We start from the raw sequence: 17906 nt of genomic DNA, 5'->3' as shown, positions 1-17906 counted from the left end.
AGAAGGTGGGCGGGGGCTTAATTATGTGTTCTAACGTCCCGTTATCCTGGCAGATGTTAGTTGGTTAGAAATCTCCTTAGCTTTCACAATGGTGGGCTACAGCGCTCCCAAGTGGAGAGACATTGACAATGCAACGGGGCGCGGTTATAACATGGATAATAGCTTATATCACGCAAATAATTGTTTTTAATTAGGCTTTCGTTAAACTATTATTGATTAATCTCTTTATAGACATAAATGTAATCCATAGGTAGAGATTCTATTTCCTGAATGTACAGAATGCGCGTGGGTAAAATGGATGGGATCAGTTGCGCAAAATGGACGAAGTCGCCTTGGTAATAACTTGTTGGTGTATTGGTTACTTTTACAAGTTTTATTTCGAAGTTATATTAGTCTATTGTATGTTTAATTGACAGCTGAACAAGTTTAGGCGTCTGCTTTGTATGCTATTGTTTCGCTACTGGAACGGAGCTCTCTGGTGTTCAACTTTGGACGACAGTTTTGTTTTATTTTGATCAGGGTTGGGAGCTTTTTGGTATTATTTAGTAAGTCCTTGTTGGTAGGTAGCTCCTACACAGCACGTTAGATCAGAATTGTAAGACTCACGGTGTTAAATTGAACACTTTCTTAGAAATGATATGTGACCCACTGAAATAGCGTTAAACTAACACTTTTCAAAGTGGTGATAAAGAACACCCCCACAGTGTTGAGTCCCCAACACAGTGTGTGTTACAAATTCCGACTTAAATTAACACTTTATTAGAGCTGATGTTGTAACATTTTCTGTGTTAGGGAATAACATATGTAGTGTTACAGTATTGTTTTAGGGTGTAAAGCCTTATTTACATATTTGCCAGGGTGCCTTTCTAATGAACGTTAGAGCTGCCTACCTATGACTGTGTTTGTTACTGACAGACGCATGAATGTTTCATGAATTCATTTTCAGTCCTCTAGCCTTCACTAAGTGACTGCTTAAGTAAATGTGTTTGAATTAAAAGTAAACCCTTCATTATCATACATTATATAAGGCATTTAATTGTGGCCAAGTTTTCCCCCAACATTGTGGTCTGAAAATTCTGGCTCATGGGCCATATCAGACCCACGAGTCACAATATGCTGGATGTGAAGTAATTTGTCATTCCTATTGGAATCCAGCCAGATAGTCAACAATTTGAACCTTTCATCACCCATAATCTGCATTCAGAATGCAATTTGCCAAAGAAGACTACCTAAACCATCTAAACTAGAACAATCATCTCAGTAACATGTGCAATAAGTCCCCACTTACTTATTAGATTAGTTTAGAAAAATGTAAGTTATTTCTTTTAGATCAATAAATCAATCAATGTGCATGCAGAACCATAGATATTAAAGCATACTTTTCTAAAAAATCAACCTGCAACAAAGCATGCTGGGAAATATGATGAAGCCCCTCCCATATATAAATTAACTAAACATAGTCAAGTGACAACAACACCAAGCAATGTTGATTCCACTGTGATTCAAATATCACTTCATTTATTCACTAGGTAGCTTCAATTTCTTTTTTTCTTTTTTTAATTTTACCCCTTTTTCTCCCCAATTTCGTGGTATCCAATTGTTTTAGTAGCTACTATCTTGTCTCATCGCTACAACTCCCGTACGGGCTCGGGAGAGACGAAGGTTGAAAGTCATGCGTCCTCCGATACACAACCCAACCAAGCCGCACTGCTTCTTAAAACAGCGCCATCCAACCCAGAAGCCAGCCGCACCAATGTGTCAGAGGAAACACCATGCCCCTGGCAACCTTGGTTAGCGCGCACTGCGCCTGGCCCGCCACAGGAGTCGCTGGTGCGCGATGAGACAAGGATTTCCCTACCGACCAAACCCTCCCTAACCTGGACGACGCTAGGCCAATTGTGCGTCGTCCCACGGACCTCCCGGTCGCGGCCGGTTACGACAGAGCCTGGGCGCGAACCCAGAGTCTCTAGGTTCAGCTGGTGCAACCACTGCGCCACCCGTAGCTTCAATTTCAATCCTATTGGTGTTAACCCCACTAGAATCAACAGTCAGAAAGAACACGCACAACACTTGTAACCTCAAAAACAAGATTTTAATACCCAAACCTGAACAGTCACATTTTTTTGGCTTGCTTCAAAGTTTGCCATACATCTTGGTAGAGCCCTGGGTTCTAGGGGTATCTCTCTGGAGCAGACAGGGAAGAACAATGACTACAGAGATGTGTGTGGCTTCTGTCCTGTCAACCATTGCTGCATTGAAGGAAGACGAGATAGACTGAACTCCATCATAGACATGAAGTCCCTCCCCAAGGATGGGTCTGGATGTCATCTACTCAGGTGTGTTAGATGATGGCTCCGTTTTTGTTACTATTCATACTGTATCTGTATATAGTCTCACTTGCTATTTTACTGCTGCTGTTTAATTTTTTGTTACTTTTATTCTTACTTAACACTTTTTTTTCTTAACTTCTTAAAAAATTGTTAGTTAAGGACTTGTAAGTAAGCATTTCACTGTAAGGTCTACTACACCTGTTGTATTTGGCGTATGTGACAAATACAATTTGATTTGATTTTTGATTTGATCAACAGAAAGTCATTCTGCTAAATATACAATTATACAGTCAGGTATGTTGAGATGTGGATGATTTATCATTCATAAGTAATAAGTCATCACAACAAGTCATCTTTCTCATTCACTTTTTTATTCAAAATTTAAGAAAAAAAGAAAATACAAGAAATTCTCATAGATACACATTAAGAGAATGGCATGTCAAAAATACACCAGCTCAACTATACTCATGAAAAAAACAGGAGGCCTCAGATACAGAACTTGCAAGAAGACAGTCTAGCCACGCTGTTTAACCTAATCTATTTGCCAATCAATGAAATGACACAGCGATTCAGATTTTGTGAAAGTAAAGAAAATAAAAAAACAAGTAAAATATTCTCAGTAGATCAAGGCCCATTTTGAAGTTGTCAGAATGCTAAGCAGAACAACAGTGCCTGAAAAATTATACTGATAAACCTCAAGCTCATTATTGCGATTTGATTGCACTGATGCATCTCATATAAACCTGAAGTTTACATACAAAACATTCGGAAGAAAATACAATTACATGAATATGAATGAGAATTGAAATGCAATCTTTTCAGTCAATTTGATCTCCATTTATCTCCATGCAAACTGGCAATGCAAAAAGCAACTATTTATCTACTGTAAACAACTCTTCTTAAAACTCTAGTCATGTAATTTACTCTCTGCCATGACTACCCGTAATCTACTGGACATGCCTGTACTATTTATGTCCATGTGTTTGGTTGAGTTATGGGTATAATAGGTCTGTAACCTTCTGGTAACTAAACAACTCTGGCAGCGTTCCATAAAAACAGATCATTCACTTCACAACAGGACAACCCTTTAACCCATTTTGATAACTGAAAATAAGAAGAAATAAATGTCACATATCTGTATCTTTTATCATTACAGACACCAACACTTGAAACACTAAATCTAATTGTGAAACACTCCCATCCATTATACTGTACTCAACAACAGAAGCGCAAGGCTCTTGTTAAAGCTAGAATCATTAGTTGCTACATACATTTTTGGACTTGTGAATTATTGATATATACCCATTGATTCTTGAAGAATATAACTTTTAAACACCTCAGGTGCTTAATTCCACTGTCATACCCGATCAGAACCCCAAATATAACCTTTTTATTTTGCTCCAATGTTTGTAAACAACATCAATGTAAACAAACACTGTATACTGTAGCTTCAAAATATGGTTAAAATGTACATTTTGATATCATGGATGGTCAGTTCTTGCATCCATAGCTCTGTCTATATATTTGAGAGTGGTAACATTTCTCCAGGCCCATCCCTCAGCTTTTACCAAAAAAAGAGTTGGGTTGGCTATTTTGTTTTTGTTTCAACTAAGGATTCTAGCATTCAAACGGTGACCTAGATTCTTTCTTTATAATCTGGTAGCATATATACAGTATAAAGCCATTTGTTCCTGGAAATGTGCCATTCATCCAACCAAGTCTTTTTTGCTGCACTCATTTCCCCACCAATGGATTTCTTCTTCAAAAAGAATAACTTCAGAATATACTGTAGAACACTTTAGCCTTCCAGGCTATGTTGAACTGTGAACCAAAAACCTTTCTCCATCCCACGACCCGAAAATTTTTTATATTGTTCCGCAACTAGTATAAACTCTAATATGCCCTCAGCTCCACTTGTCTTTTGCTCGACAAAATTGGATCTTCCCCTTTCAATGACCCTTAATCTATTGAAAAATACATCTAATGAGAATTTGAGGTCTAAATCCAACGCCGCCATCTCAACCACACTTCCATTGATATTGGCACAGTCTTAGAGGATTTACACCCATGGATTGAGACAGTCTTTGAAGCAGTGTTATTATCAGCAGCAGTAGAATAGAGAAAGAGGGTGCAGTCTTATGAATAATCACAATGAGGATGACGATGAAGAAGATTACGATGAAGGGACAGTAGAAAAATCGGATAAATCTATTCCAAGCCAATTGGAATGGTTTCAAAAATCTTAACAGGATACAAAAAAAAGATAACTGCATTATTTGAATGTGGGAGCTTTGTAGGTGTTATTTAGAAAAGTTAGTCATTAGGGGCAGGTGGATAGGATGGAGAGATTAGATGATGAAGGAGTACAGAGGAAACAACAGTGTCCTGTCTGACAGATGCACGAGGAGGTGGAGCAGCAGCAGATGGCTGTAGATGTTTTTTATACAGTTAGTCTGCTTTGAGACATCCCTCCCAGGACAGAGTGTGTGGTGTCCTAACCATATGCCTTCATATAACACAATTACTCCATATTGACCTAGTATTTCTCTAATGCTGGTGATTTCTACACTCAACTGCTCCCAGCAACATAAACGACAAAGCTCGTTTTGTTGTTGTAGCACTAACTTTAAGGACTTGTGGGGCAGTTGAGTCTTGGAGTATATGAGTATGTTGTCTTCACTAGGAGGGTTTCAAAGAAATAAGTGCCGTCATTTATACTTCAGGGGAAATCCATACTTTACATCACCGTACATAGGATATTATCAATTAACATTTTTACATGAAGAAACGTTTAAGCTGAAACCAGAAGCCAGTGTTGGCAAACATTCTATTGGAGTTGTTTCAATGTCAGTAGTGGTTTAGATGTCCAGAATTCAGGCTAAAGCCAAACATCCTCTGATCTACCTGGTTTCCCAATATATATTACATTGCAAAATGTCTTAGACGATCAAAGATGATAAATGCAATGTTCCCATTTTTCTTTACCCACATGTTGCTTAACTGCAATGTATTGATTTGCTTAAAATTGACCTAAATACATGATACAATAGAAAAAGAAGAAGATACCATTCAGCTTCACCCTTCTTACCGGCTGTATGATTAGAGGATTTCTAGTTGTGAAATCATTTGCAGAGGAGTGGAGATGGGATGTCTGAGGTGGCTGTGTCATGCTCTCTACCAATACATAGTGTACCTCGTGTAGCCTTCGATAAATGCTTCCCATCACAATAGTAATTTAATGTTGTTCTAAGTTAGCATTATTAGGTAACCCGGTTAGCATGTTAGTGCTCGAACCATGAGGGTGGGAATAGAGCCATTTCCTGTGCAATACAGTACATGCCAGTCAACCTCTTTTATTAAATCAAAGCCATAATATAACCTGTACCACATACATTATATTCCTCATACTTTCAGCTTAACTACAAACATACTTTATTTTCCATTTAAAATCTTTGGACCAGCACAACATTTTAAGAGGGCACGACAACACCTTTTCCCCCTCAGGAGACTGAAAAGATTTGGCATGGGTCCCCAGATCCTCAAAAAGTTATACAGCTGCACCACTGGTTGCATCACCGCCTGGTATGGCAACTACTCGGCATCTGACCATAAGGCGCTACAGAGGGTAGTGCGCACGGCTCAGTACATCACCGGGGCCAATCTTCCTGACATCCAGGACCTATATACTAGGCGGTGCCAGAGGAAGGCCCCAAAAAATTGTCAGAGACTTCAGTCACCCAAGTCAGACATGGCAAGCGGTACCAGAGCGCCAAGTCTAGGACCAAAAGGCTTCTACCCCCAAGCCATAAGACTGCTGAACAATTAATCAAATGGCCACCCAGACTATTTATATTGACCCCCCCCCCCCCCCCCCTCCCAGTTGATTTTTACACTGTTGCTACTCGCTGTTTATTATCTATGCATAGTCACTTTACAAATGACCTCGACTAACCTGTACCCCCTCACATTGACTCGGTACCTCCTGTATATATCCTCCTTATTGTTATGTCATTTTCTTGTATTACTTTTTGATTAGATTTTTTAAAACTTGAGTTAATTTAGCAATTATTTTCTTAACTATATTTTTTGAACTGCATTATTGGTTAAGGGCTTGTAAGTAAGCATTTTCACGGTAAGGTTGTATTCGGGACAAATAAAATTTGATTTGACATGTAGTTGATACAGAACTTTTTAAGCATGGGACCAGATATAATTAGAGCCACCCTAGCGCCATCCCATCTCCACACCAACCGGGTTTGGGTGCGGTGTGTTTTGTTAATAATGTTATAACCTTATACAGAGTAATGAGAAAAAGTGAGACGTACTTTTCTTTTCATACACACTTAAAAAGAGTGAGGTAGATATATACTTGAAGGGAAGGGGGAAAAAAGTCCCCCAGCCATGACACCAAAGAAAGTACATATCAAAAATCCAACTTTATAATGAATGAAGGGGCATTTATACAGTGATTTAAACTGATATCACAAAAGGAAAATAAAAAAATAAATAACAATCCTACAGAGAATAACTTCAAAGCTGGAAACTTTTTCAAAAGATGAGGAGAAATCCTTCAAAACCACTTTTCATACTGACACCCCCAGTAAGACCTATTCAATTCATGACATTGAAATGTGACCACTTCCCTGGACTTTAACCCATCCTTATTTGGTGTACAGGTGCCATGTTTAAGGAGACAAACAATAGAAACTGTTTTCACTTTGATCGTAAGAGAATGAGTATGACAACACAAATTAAATGAATGATAAAGGAGAATAAGCAGTAATGCTGCACTTGAAATCTAAGACACAAAAAGAGAACTTTGATTATGGATGAGCATTATTTGAGAGGATGGCGAGTGGTTGGGATCATTAAGGCAAACAAGACAACCCAATTAGCCCTATCAATTGAGAGGCAGGAAAAAGAATGGGTTAAAACACCAGATCCAGTAGAAAAAAGAAGATCCTGTGCAACTAATCCTGACTTCAAAAGGAGGCACTGGGGGAGGCAGGTGTACTGCACATTTCAGTGTGGGGCTGGAGGGGAGGGGAGAGGGCACTATTGGACTCAACAGAGAGGTGAAACAAGCAGAGGACAGTAATGAGAATGTATGGAGAAAGCAAAACATGTACTTCGACCTGAGATTAAGTTGCACCTAGGGGGCAATAACTAGGTACTAGACAACTGGTACAAAAAGGGTGCCAAACTTACACACTCGCACACGGAGCTGCGGTGTCCATTCAAACTAATAATAATAATAATAATAATAATAATGATAATTATATAGAAATCTACAAAAAATAATGCAAAGAAAAACATGTTCATAAAAAAATAAAAGGCAATGGACAATATGTTGTGATACAGACAACCTGTTCTGGGGTAAAGAAGAGAGAAAGGTCATTTTTTTTAAATATTTTTTTTTGCTAGAAGTATGAAGCATAAGAAATGGACTGTAGTGGAGATCATAAAATAGTCAACCTGAAGGATTTCTTTATATATATAACATCCAAAAAAGAAAAAGAAAAAAATAGCAGCTTTATTCTGTACAGACATAGAAGAGAACATCTGAACCGTATAAAAGTTATAAAAGTGACAAACCAATGATGTGTGTGTGACAATGATCCTAAGGTCTAACATACAACTGTAAGACCTTTATATAAATGTTTGAATTGTACAGAGAGACTAATGACTAGTCTAAAAAATATCTGTTGTGTACAATGCCTTTAGCAGACTTATGTATGCTCACAACATGGAGTTCTGTTAAGTCCTTTAGTTCTCCTTGTATCAGAACTGATCCAATACCTTCCACTTCAGGTTTGTCTCTGTATGTGTTGTATTTTTGGCGCCAAGTCCTTTTTGTTCAATGTCTCTGTTGGTGATGTTGGTGTTTTCATCTCTCAGATGACACATACAATAAAATAGGACTCCAAAGAAGGGCTCTGATGTGAACCCGAAAACCCCCAGAAAAGAAAACAGGCAAATTCCTTTTACAATTTGATTGTAATTGTGAAGTAGAAAAAGAAAAAAAAACAGCAATGTGGGAGTTTTAGGATGCTTGATTGTGTTTCTCTCCATGTCCAATCAAAGAGAGAAATGAAGAGCAGGAGGGAGAAAATTGCTAAGTTTGATTTGGCAAAACATATGGCAGATTTACAATAGCCCCTCCTCGATCTACCCACTCCTGAAAACATTCCCTCCTACCCCGGAATATTGACAGGAAAACCAATGAGCCTAGTCCAGAACACATCAATGTCTGAAATATGGGAGGAGAAGTATATTGATGGAAAGAAGTGTGGAAGAGGAGCTCTATCTTACTGTCAAGAGAATCATGTGTTTGTATAGAAATACACAATCAGATATATACAACCTTCTCTCTGAGATCATCAAAAAGTGCTCTTCTGTCGGATCTGCTGGCAGATATGCTTAAAATAAGTTATTGTCTCTCACTTACAATACCTGTCAGTCAGGGAATATTAATAAGTCTGTATTTTTGTCTTTCTTTAAAGATTTGTAAAAAAAAGTAACAAATACTCTACAAGAAGGAAACACCAGAACTCCCCAGTGTTGTAGTTCTGTTTGAGCCACCATGCTCCAAATGCTTTAACAGGTTTCTGTACTGTTTCTCAGTCTCGGGATTCAATCATACATCTTGTTAATATTTAATTTTTTAAAGAAAAGACTCCTACTGCAGTAGAGTAGTACAATGTCTGTCAGTTATTCACTCATCCATCCCCCCATTAGAACTAAAGCGGAGGAGAAGTTTATGTTACCCTGTCTGAGAAGAGGAGGCGGAGAAGGGTGATCTGGCTGAGGGGAGAGGAGGGGGGCTAGGGATCAGCAGGCTGAAGACTGGGGCAGTGGCAGCGCCCGCTCGTTCTTGCGCCCCCCGTTCATGTGAGCGTAGTTCTGCGTGTCCTCAAAGTTGGGCCGTAGCACTACCACTGGCCCGTTGGCCGATACCTGTGATGAATGCTTGTCCAAAGCAAGGCTTGGGGAGGCTGAGGCAGAGGCAGCAGGGGCTGAGGTGGAGGGGGAGCCAGGTCCCATCAGGGTACTAGAAGGGCCTTGTATTGGAGATAACTGCTGGGGAGGAGGGGGCGCTGAGCCCCGTGTGGCCCCCATAGGTCCCTGGGAGGGCTGAGGGACGGCAGTGGGGGGTCTGCTGGGTGCAGGGTCCAGTGGCACATTCTCCATGTTCTCCACCTCCATGTCCAGCTCCTCAGTGTCCGGGGGCTTGTTCTCCTTGCTGAAGAAGAAACTCATCTCACTGAACGGAGGCTCCAGCTCCTCCTTGAGGCTGTTGATGATCTCCAGGAAGGAGGGACGCATCTTGGGGTTGTATTGCCAGCACATCCGCATCAGTTCAAACCTAAGGGCAACACACAGACAATCTCAATTATACATATATCATTACATCTTCTCACCAGAAGATGGCAGTGTACACCAATATTATAGAGCCCATGAAAATGTTTCTGATACTCACTGAACCAACGAACTTCCAGAACTTTCTATACAAACAACCACTGCAAACTATACATAGTATCTCAGTTTGAATGTACCATCATATTATACTGTAGAATGTGTACAACTACACTATATGTCCAAAAGTATGTGGACACCTGCATCCCAAAGGTGTTTGATGGAGTTGAGGTCAAGGCTCTATGCATGACAGTCAAGTTCTTCCACACCGATCTCAACAAACCATTTCTGTATGGACCTCGCTTTGTGCATGGGGGCATTGTCATGCTGGAATAAGAAAGGGACTTCCCCAAACCGTGGCCACACAGTTGGAAGCACAAAATTGTCTAGAATGTCATTGTATGCTGTAGCGTTAAGATTTCCCTTCACTGGAACTAAGGGGCCTAGCCCAAACCATGAAAAACAGCACCAGACCATTATTCCTCTTCCACCAAACCTTACTGTTGGCACTATGCATTCGGGCAGGTAACATTCTCCTGGTGTAACAGTATAACTTTAGACCGTCCCCTCGCCCGTACCCGGGCGCGAACCAGGGACCCTCTGCACACATCAACAACAGTCACCCACGAAGCATCGTTACCCATCGCTCCACAAAAGCCACGGCCCTTGCAGAGCAAGGGGAACCACTACTTCAAGGTCTCAGAGCAAGTGACGTCACCGATTAAAACGCTATTTAGCGCGCACCACCGCTAACTAGCTAGCTATTTCACATCCGTTACACTGGCATCCGCCAAACAAAGAATGTCCGTCGGACTGCCAGATTGTGAAGAGTAATTCATCACTGCAGAGAAGGCATTTCCACTGCTTCAGAGACCAATGGCAGCAAACTTTACACCACTCCAGCAAACGCTTGGCATTGCGAATTATGATCTTAGGCTTGTGTGCGGCTGCTCAGCCATGGTAACCCGTTTCATGAAGCTCCCGACAAACAGTTATTGTGCTTCCAGCGGCAGTTTGGAACTTGGTAGTGAGTGTTGCAACTGAGGACATATGATTTTTACGCTATATGTGCTTCAGGACTCGACGGTACCGTTCTTTGAGCTTGTTGCCTACCACTTCGCAGCTGAGCCGTTGTTGCTCCTAGATGCTTCCACTTCACAATAACAGCACTTACAGTTGACCTGGGCAGCTCTAGCAGGGCAGAAATTTGATGAACTAACTTGTTGGAAAGGTGGCATCCTATGACGGTGCCACAATGAAAGTCACTGAGCTCTTCAGTAAGGCCATTCTACTGCCAATGTTTGTCGATGGAGATTGCATGGCTGTGTACTCGATTTTATACACCTGTCAGCAATGGGTGTGACTGAAATAGCCAAATCCACTAATTTGAAGGCATGTCCACATACTTTTGTATATATAGTGTAGACAGTAAATCATAAATGAACATACTGTGAAAGGCCAGCGACAGAACACAGAAAACGTCAAAACAACATAATAAAAGGAGAATCATTACAGTTGGGTGCGGTGCTCCCCCACACACCACATCTTAAATTATACACAAACAAGCTAAGAATACCTTCTAAAGCCTCAGAATACCTTCATAAACACCTCAGTTATCTCCCTCTATCTCCCAGCAGCCACCTCTCTCTGTCTGATCTCACAACAGCCTGTACAGCTGGGTATTCTAGCCTCTCTGCACCAAAGCATTCTGGGTAGTTAAGCAGACACTTAACTTCAAACTATGTTTTAACCAGCCATGGGTTGTTTTTCACCCTCTCAGTTAGTCTCTTAAATTTGTCTTTCGGATGGCTAAACTAAACCCCGACTCCAAGACCTCCCATGAAAATGTCTGTAATGCTTGGAGCTGAGCCCACGCTCCAGAGTAACCTGTCTGCTTGGCGTTGGCCTGCTGCAAATTCTTCCTGAGCCAGCCATCTGTGTGTAACACTCGTTGATGTGAATACGCTGCAGTATATCCTCTCTGCTTGTCAGCACTCAGCTCCTCATCACACACAAACACATTCCAGGACCTTTTAGCAGATTTCACTCACATCATGATATGTAAACGTTGCATCGTTCACAACATTATAAATAACCAAACCAAAGCTGGCCAGAGTAGAGCTAGAGAGAGCAACCTATGCTATGCCAGACCATTAACGTAAACAGCAATCTTCAGTAGTAGACCATTAACATGTTCCCCAATATCACCACTCAGAAAACTATATATTTTCATGCAGCTCCCTAACATTGGACCAAATGTGTAGTCATCCTTTACCATAGAACAATAGTTCAGATATATAAAAAATGTATAAATATTTCATTTGTCACTCATGCCCATAATTCAGCTTTGAGGGAAAGTAGCCCTTTGAAAATCAGAATTTCCTAACTAATTAAGGATATGATACACGTAGTAAAACCTTTTAAATATGACTCATCCCTTTCTCTATTATGTTCTCCTCTCCTTATGTCTCTTCTCTGTCATTGATGTTGCCAATCATTTTTATGATTACTTTATTGGCAAAGTGGCAAACTTAGGCAGGAAATGCCAACAACGAAAAGTGAGCCATCATATTCATGCATAAAAAAAACATAATTAAAGAATAGCATTGCAAATTTGAATTTTGTAAAGTTAGTCTGGGTGAGGTGGAACAATTATTGTTATCGATCAATGATGACAAACCTCCTGGAAGCGACAACTTAGATGGAAAGCTACTGAGGATGGTAGCTGACTCTATAGCCACTCCTATCTGTCATATCTTTAATCTGAGCCTAGAGGAAAGTTTTTGTCCTCAGGCCTGGAGGGAAGCCAAAGTAATTCCGCTACCCAATAGTGGTAAAGAGGCCTTCACTGGTTCTAACAGCAGACCTATAAGCTTGCTGCCAGCTCTTAGCAAACTGTTGGAAAAATGTATTTGACCAAATTCAATGCTTTTCTCTGTAAACAAATTAACAACAGACTTTCAGCATGCTTATAGAGAAGGCCACTCAACATGTGCTGCACTAACACAAATGACTGATTTAGTTTAAATTAATTGATAAGAAGAAGATTGTGGGAGCTGTACTGTTAGATTTCTGTGCAGCCTTTGATATTATTGACCATAACCTGTTGTTGAAAAAACATATGAGGTATGGCTTTTCAACCTCTGCCATATCGTGGATTCAGAGCTATCTATCAAATATAACTCAAAGGGTGTTCTTTAATGGAAGCTTCTCTAATGTCAAACATGTAAAGTGTGATGTACCGCTGGGCAGCTCTCTAGGCCCTCTACTCTTTCCTATTTTTACCAATGACCTGCCACTGGCATGATTTCAACTATATACGCATCAGCAACCACAGCTAATGAAGTCACTGAAACACTTAAAGAGGGCTTTGGAATAGGTGGCCAGTAATAAACTTGTCCTGAACATCTCTAAAACTAAGAGCATTGTATTTGGTACAAATCATTCCCTAAGTTCTAGACCTCAGCTGAATCTGCTAATGAATGCTGTGGCTGTTGAACAAGTTGAGGAGACTAAATTACTTGGCGTTAACTTGCATTGTAAACTGTCATGGTCAAAACATATAGATTCATTGGTTGTAAAGATGGGGAGAGGTCTGTCCGTAATAAAGAGATGCTCTACTTTTTTTACACCACACTCCAAAAAGCAAGTCCTGCAGGCTCTAGTTTTGTCTTATCTTGATTATTGTCCATTCATTTGGTTGAGTGCTGCAAGGAAAGACCTATTTAAGCTGCACCTGGCCCAGAACAGAGCAGTACGTCTTGCTCTTTATTGTAATTAGAGGGCCGATATAAATACTATGCATGCCAGTCTCTCTTGGTAAAGAGTTGAGGATAGACTGACTGCATCACTTCTTTTTAAAAGAAACAAGACTGACTGCATCACTTCTTTTCATAGGAAACAATGTGTTGAAACTCCCCGATTGTTTGCATGGTCAACTTACACACAGCTCTGACACACACACACTTACCCCACCAGACATGCCACCAGGGGTCTTTTCACAGTCCCCAAATCCAGAACAAATTCATAAAGCGTACACTATTATATATAGAGCCATTACTGCATGGAACTATCTCATGGAAGTGAACAACAAACCTGGTTTAAAAAAACAGATAAAGCAACACCTCACGGCACAACGCCTCTCCCCTATTTGACCTAGATAGTTTGTGTGTGTTTATTGATATGTAGGCTACGTGTGCCTTTTCTATTTTATCAACAAAAAACATGTATTAATGTGGTTCTGTCCTTGAGCTGTTCTTGTCTATTAATGTTCTGTATTATGTCATGTTTCATGTTTTGTGTGGACCCCAGGAAGAGTAACTGCTGCTTTTTCAACAGCTAATGGGGATCCTAATAAAATACCAAATACCCCTCTCTCCCCAGACTCTGATTACAGCAGTGTTCACCTCTGCAACCCTACTGGCTCTACAGGCCTCTATAATGTAACTCTTCACTAACTCACTACAGTAGAAGTGACCAGCAGCTTTTCCCATATAAACCATCCCCCTAACCCTCACCCTCCCGCCCCTGCGTAACACAACCCACAAGCTCCTGCAATCAGGACACCACTGTGAGGCTGCCATAGAAACCTGAGGTTTGTGTCTGCATAACACTTGCCCCTCTCTCACCTCTCTGTAAGGTGAGGTCAGCCATGGAGAGTGGAGGAAAAAAAGGGAATGCCTTCACATTGAGATCAGAGGCAGAGGAGATATGCATATACGCAGAAGAGCCACCTGACAGCTAAGGAGGCTGTTCTCTCCCACTTTCCAGACAGACATTTCTTAATGAGCCTAGAAATTCAGGCTCTGTCTGTATGTTTCTCTCGCTCTCTCTATTACAGGATAGGGCTGATGAGCAGACACTGATCTGTTGCCTCGTACCCTCACTACGGGCCGTGGCATCCCTTCTATGGGCCTCGGCTTACTGCTGAGGCGGGAGCTCCTGTCCCGCCAGCTGAGCATGGGGGCCATGATGTCACTGAGCTTCATTTAAACCGTGACGTAAATGTCACCAGTCAGGCCTTCGCTTAGCTCCCCCCCTGGCATACAGATCTCATGATATAGTATTCACATTTGGCCCCTCAACTCTAAATAGAAGCAGCAGAGGCAATATTCGCAAGAGGTACTTTAAATTTAGCTAGGAAACAATACCAGACAGTGAGCTGGTACTAAAGGACAATAATATCTGAAAATGCACCTAAAGAATAAGCATAACAGTGGAACAGGAAATAGGAAAAACATAGCATCTTGAAGGAGTGGCTAATAGTGTCATTGAGAAATTATCCTACCCCTGACCCAGCCCAAGAGCGAGATTGACATTGAGAGAAAGAGAATGGGACTCACAGCATGTCAGGGCAGTTGTCAGGCTTGTCCAGGAGTCCTCCCTCCATGACGAAACGCAGCACCTGCTCGTTGGACATCCCCTGGTACGGCTGCTCAGACAAGGTGGCAATCTCCCACAACACCACCCCAAACGACCTGCAGGGGACAACCGAGAGGATACAGGCCTATTAGACAACACATTAGCTGCTGCATAACTGTGGTAGAACCATGCAGGGTAATACAGGCTAAAACATCCATACACAGGGCCCAGCAGGGCATGTAACTAGTCTCTGGAAGCTCTTTACAATGATGGCGCTGCATAGTACAAGGTTGAGTAAGAATGATCCCTCACAGTATAAAGCAGATGGTGCAAAGAACAGAAGAAAAGTTTATTCATAAATTCATGTTCCATATATTAATCAAAAAAGGACATAGACTGCATTATGTCTGCCATATGTAAATGTTTGTGTCATCTTGCCTTATCCATGTGTTGTTCATTAATAACATGAGACTGTATACTACCCAGAGACCACTAAGGAACTGCAACAGAAAACCAAAACCTAAGCTTGACACAAGAAAACAAAGAGTGCATCGTTGCCAATTATTATTTGTTAGCTCTCCAAGGCCACTGGCTAGGGATCTAAGACGGCTCTCAACACTCTTTAAAAAAGCCTATTACAACACTGACTTGTGTCTAATTGGCTGAAACAGGAGAGTGTTGAAAGACAAAACCACATTAAGAGACTTTTTTAGATAAAGACACCTACTGGTAAATCTCATAAGAGCCCAGAATGGGTTCCCACAATGCTCCTTTTCATCTGCATGACTTCAAAGAGGAAGATAGGGAGTGGGATGTGGAGGTGGGTTTCTGTTGGCAGTCTAACCCATAATTTGAAAACATCTGGAGGAGTTTAAGTGTGCTTGTAGGGACAGACCCGTGGGACACTTTCGATTGAGAAACAAAAACTAAGGAGCTAGTAAACAGCTATATTTCTCTAATGTAGCCCATTCCAGAGAGAGAACTGGGCGGAGCCTTGATCTGCTGTTCTAAACTCACTCCATGGTCCTGAGAGCACAAAGGTACATGACTAAACAAGAACTATTTTTCACTGCCAAGACTTACTGTATCTACTAACTATAATGGCATCCAAATAACCTCCAATCTTCCTTCCCACTGGGCACACCCTGGTTGAATCAATGTTGTTTCCACGTCGTTTCAATGGAATTACGTTGAACCAACACAGAATAGACTGTTCCCAGTGGGTTAGGACATGGGCTGTGTGTGTGTGAAGTGATCTGACGTTTTTTCCCAAGCTAGGGCATGCAATGTTCTAGAACACATACAGAGTACACTTGTTGTTCTGCGCAGGCCTGCTAACTCTGCGTGTGTATGAGTCAGGGAGGACAGCGGGGAGCTCGTACCAGACATCAGAATTTGTGGTGAACACGCCATCTTTCAGCGACTCTGGAGACATCCAGCGGACCGGCAGAAGGCCTTTTCCTCCTTTCCGATAGTAATCCGTCTCGTAGATGTCTCGCGTCATGCCAAAGTCTGAGAAGAAGAGGAGAAGAGAGGTTTAAATGGCCACTAAATATCCCACTAATGTGAGAAGAGGAGGCACATGAGGCCTTATCCATCACCTCACCTCTCCTTCTCCTGTCCATTTAGATTTACGAGCTATTCCTCCCACTCAAGCACTCAGTGATCTCAAAATACTTACTTTGGAGTACAGCAGAGGGAGTTGAGCGTTAAACTTACAGCGGGGATTATGAGTACTACTGTATTTTGAGGCACTCACCTCCGATCTTGACGGTGAAGTCCTCTGCCACCATGCAGTTCCTGGCAGCCAGGTCTCTGTGGACAAACTTGTTGGCGTTGAGGTATGCCATGCCGTCCGCAATCTCTCCTGCCATCTGGATCATCTTCTTCAGCGGGGGCAGAACCTGGCTGGACGTGTTCTGTGGCAGAGAGGCAGAGACCTGAGCACAAGCAGGCCATTCAGTCTCTCCCTCCAACCTCCCTCTCCCTGTCTGCAGCACTGAACCATGGCCTGGCCTGGAGTCCAGGGCACACCACACAATGGGAGAGACCAACTGAAAGAGGTGTGGATATATCTCCCCCTCATGTCTTTCGTGTGTGTGTGTGTGTGTGTGTGTGTGTGTGTGTGTGTGTGTGTGTGTGTGTGTGTGTGTGTGTTTAACTATTTTTGTGGGGACCAGTAGTCCCCACAGCGATAGTAAACAAACACAAATTTGACCAACTGGGGACATTTTGTTAGTCCCCACAAGGCCAAATGGTATTTCTAGGGGGTTTAGGGTTAAGGTTAGAGTTAGAATTACGTTAAGGGTTAGGGTTAGAAGCAAGTGTTAGTTTTAGGGTCAGGATTATGAGCTAGAGTTAGGAGCGAGGATTAAAGTTAGGTTTTTGGGTTAAGGTTAGGGTTAAGGTTAGGGTTAGGGTAAGAGTACAGGTTAGGGTTGGGGTTAGGGAAAATAAGATTTTGAATGGAACTGAATTGTGTGTCCCCACAAGGTTAGGTATACAAGACTGTGTGTGCGTGAGTGCGTGTGTCATATTAATGCACTGACACAATGGCCGTGTCCAAAAACCTGTACTTACATTGTAAATTGTAGGTATTCTGGGAATGCGAAAATATGTTTTATAGTATGTGAAATTAAAAACAATACGTATGCTTTAAATGCCAGGATGTCAAACACATTTGGGTTTTTCATTTAGTATAATTCGCTGCACATTATACAGGTAGAGAGTCGCATTTTCAGATCCACGTGTGTTTGACAGCAGCTGATAATCAGCTAATAGTGACATAAGGTCAGACGC

At 41.5% G+C, this 17906-nt stretch overlaps 1 protein-coding gene across 1 annotated transcript in view; it reads right to left on the bottom strand.

The window, feature by feature from the left end:
* Positions 1-7727: 7727 nt before the first annotated feature.
* The window catches only part of LOC139371644 (insulin-like growth factor 1a receptor), a 115006-nt gene continuing 104827 nt past the window's right edge, over positions 7728-17906 (bottom strand). Inside the window, exons 18-21 of the mRNA XM_071111949.1 lie at positions 16867-17026; positions 16490-16619; positions 15089-15223; positions 7728-9696 (exon numbers count right to left, since the gene is read on the bottom strand). Coding sequence (XP_070968050.1) covers positions 9162-9696; positions 15089-15223; positions 16490-16619; positions 16867-17026 — 960 coding nt within the window. The 3' untranslated portion in view covers positions 7728-9161. The remainder of the gene's footprint in view (positions 9697-15088; positions 15224-16489; positions 16620-16866; positions 17027-17906) is intronic.

The sequence above is a fragment of the Oncorhynchus clarkii genome, chromosome 2 (genome assembly GCF_045791955.1).
Source record: "Oncorhynchus clarkii lewisi isolate Uvic-CL-2024 chromosome 2, UVic_Ocla_1.0, whole genome shotgun sequence".
In the NCBI taxonomy this organism is placed as follows: domain Eukaryota; kingdom Metazoa; phylum Chordata; class Actinopteri; order Salmoniformes; family Salmonidae; genus Oncorhynchus; species Oncorhynchus clarkii.
This window is presented reverse-complemented; position numbering and strand designations above follow the sequence as displayed.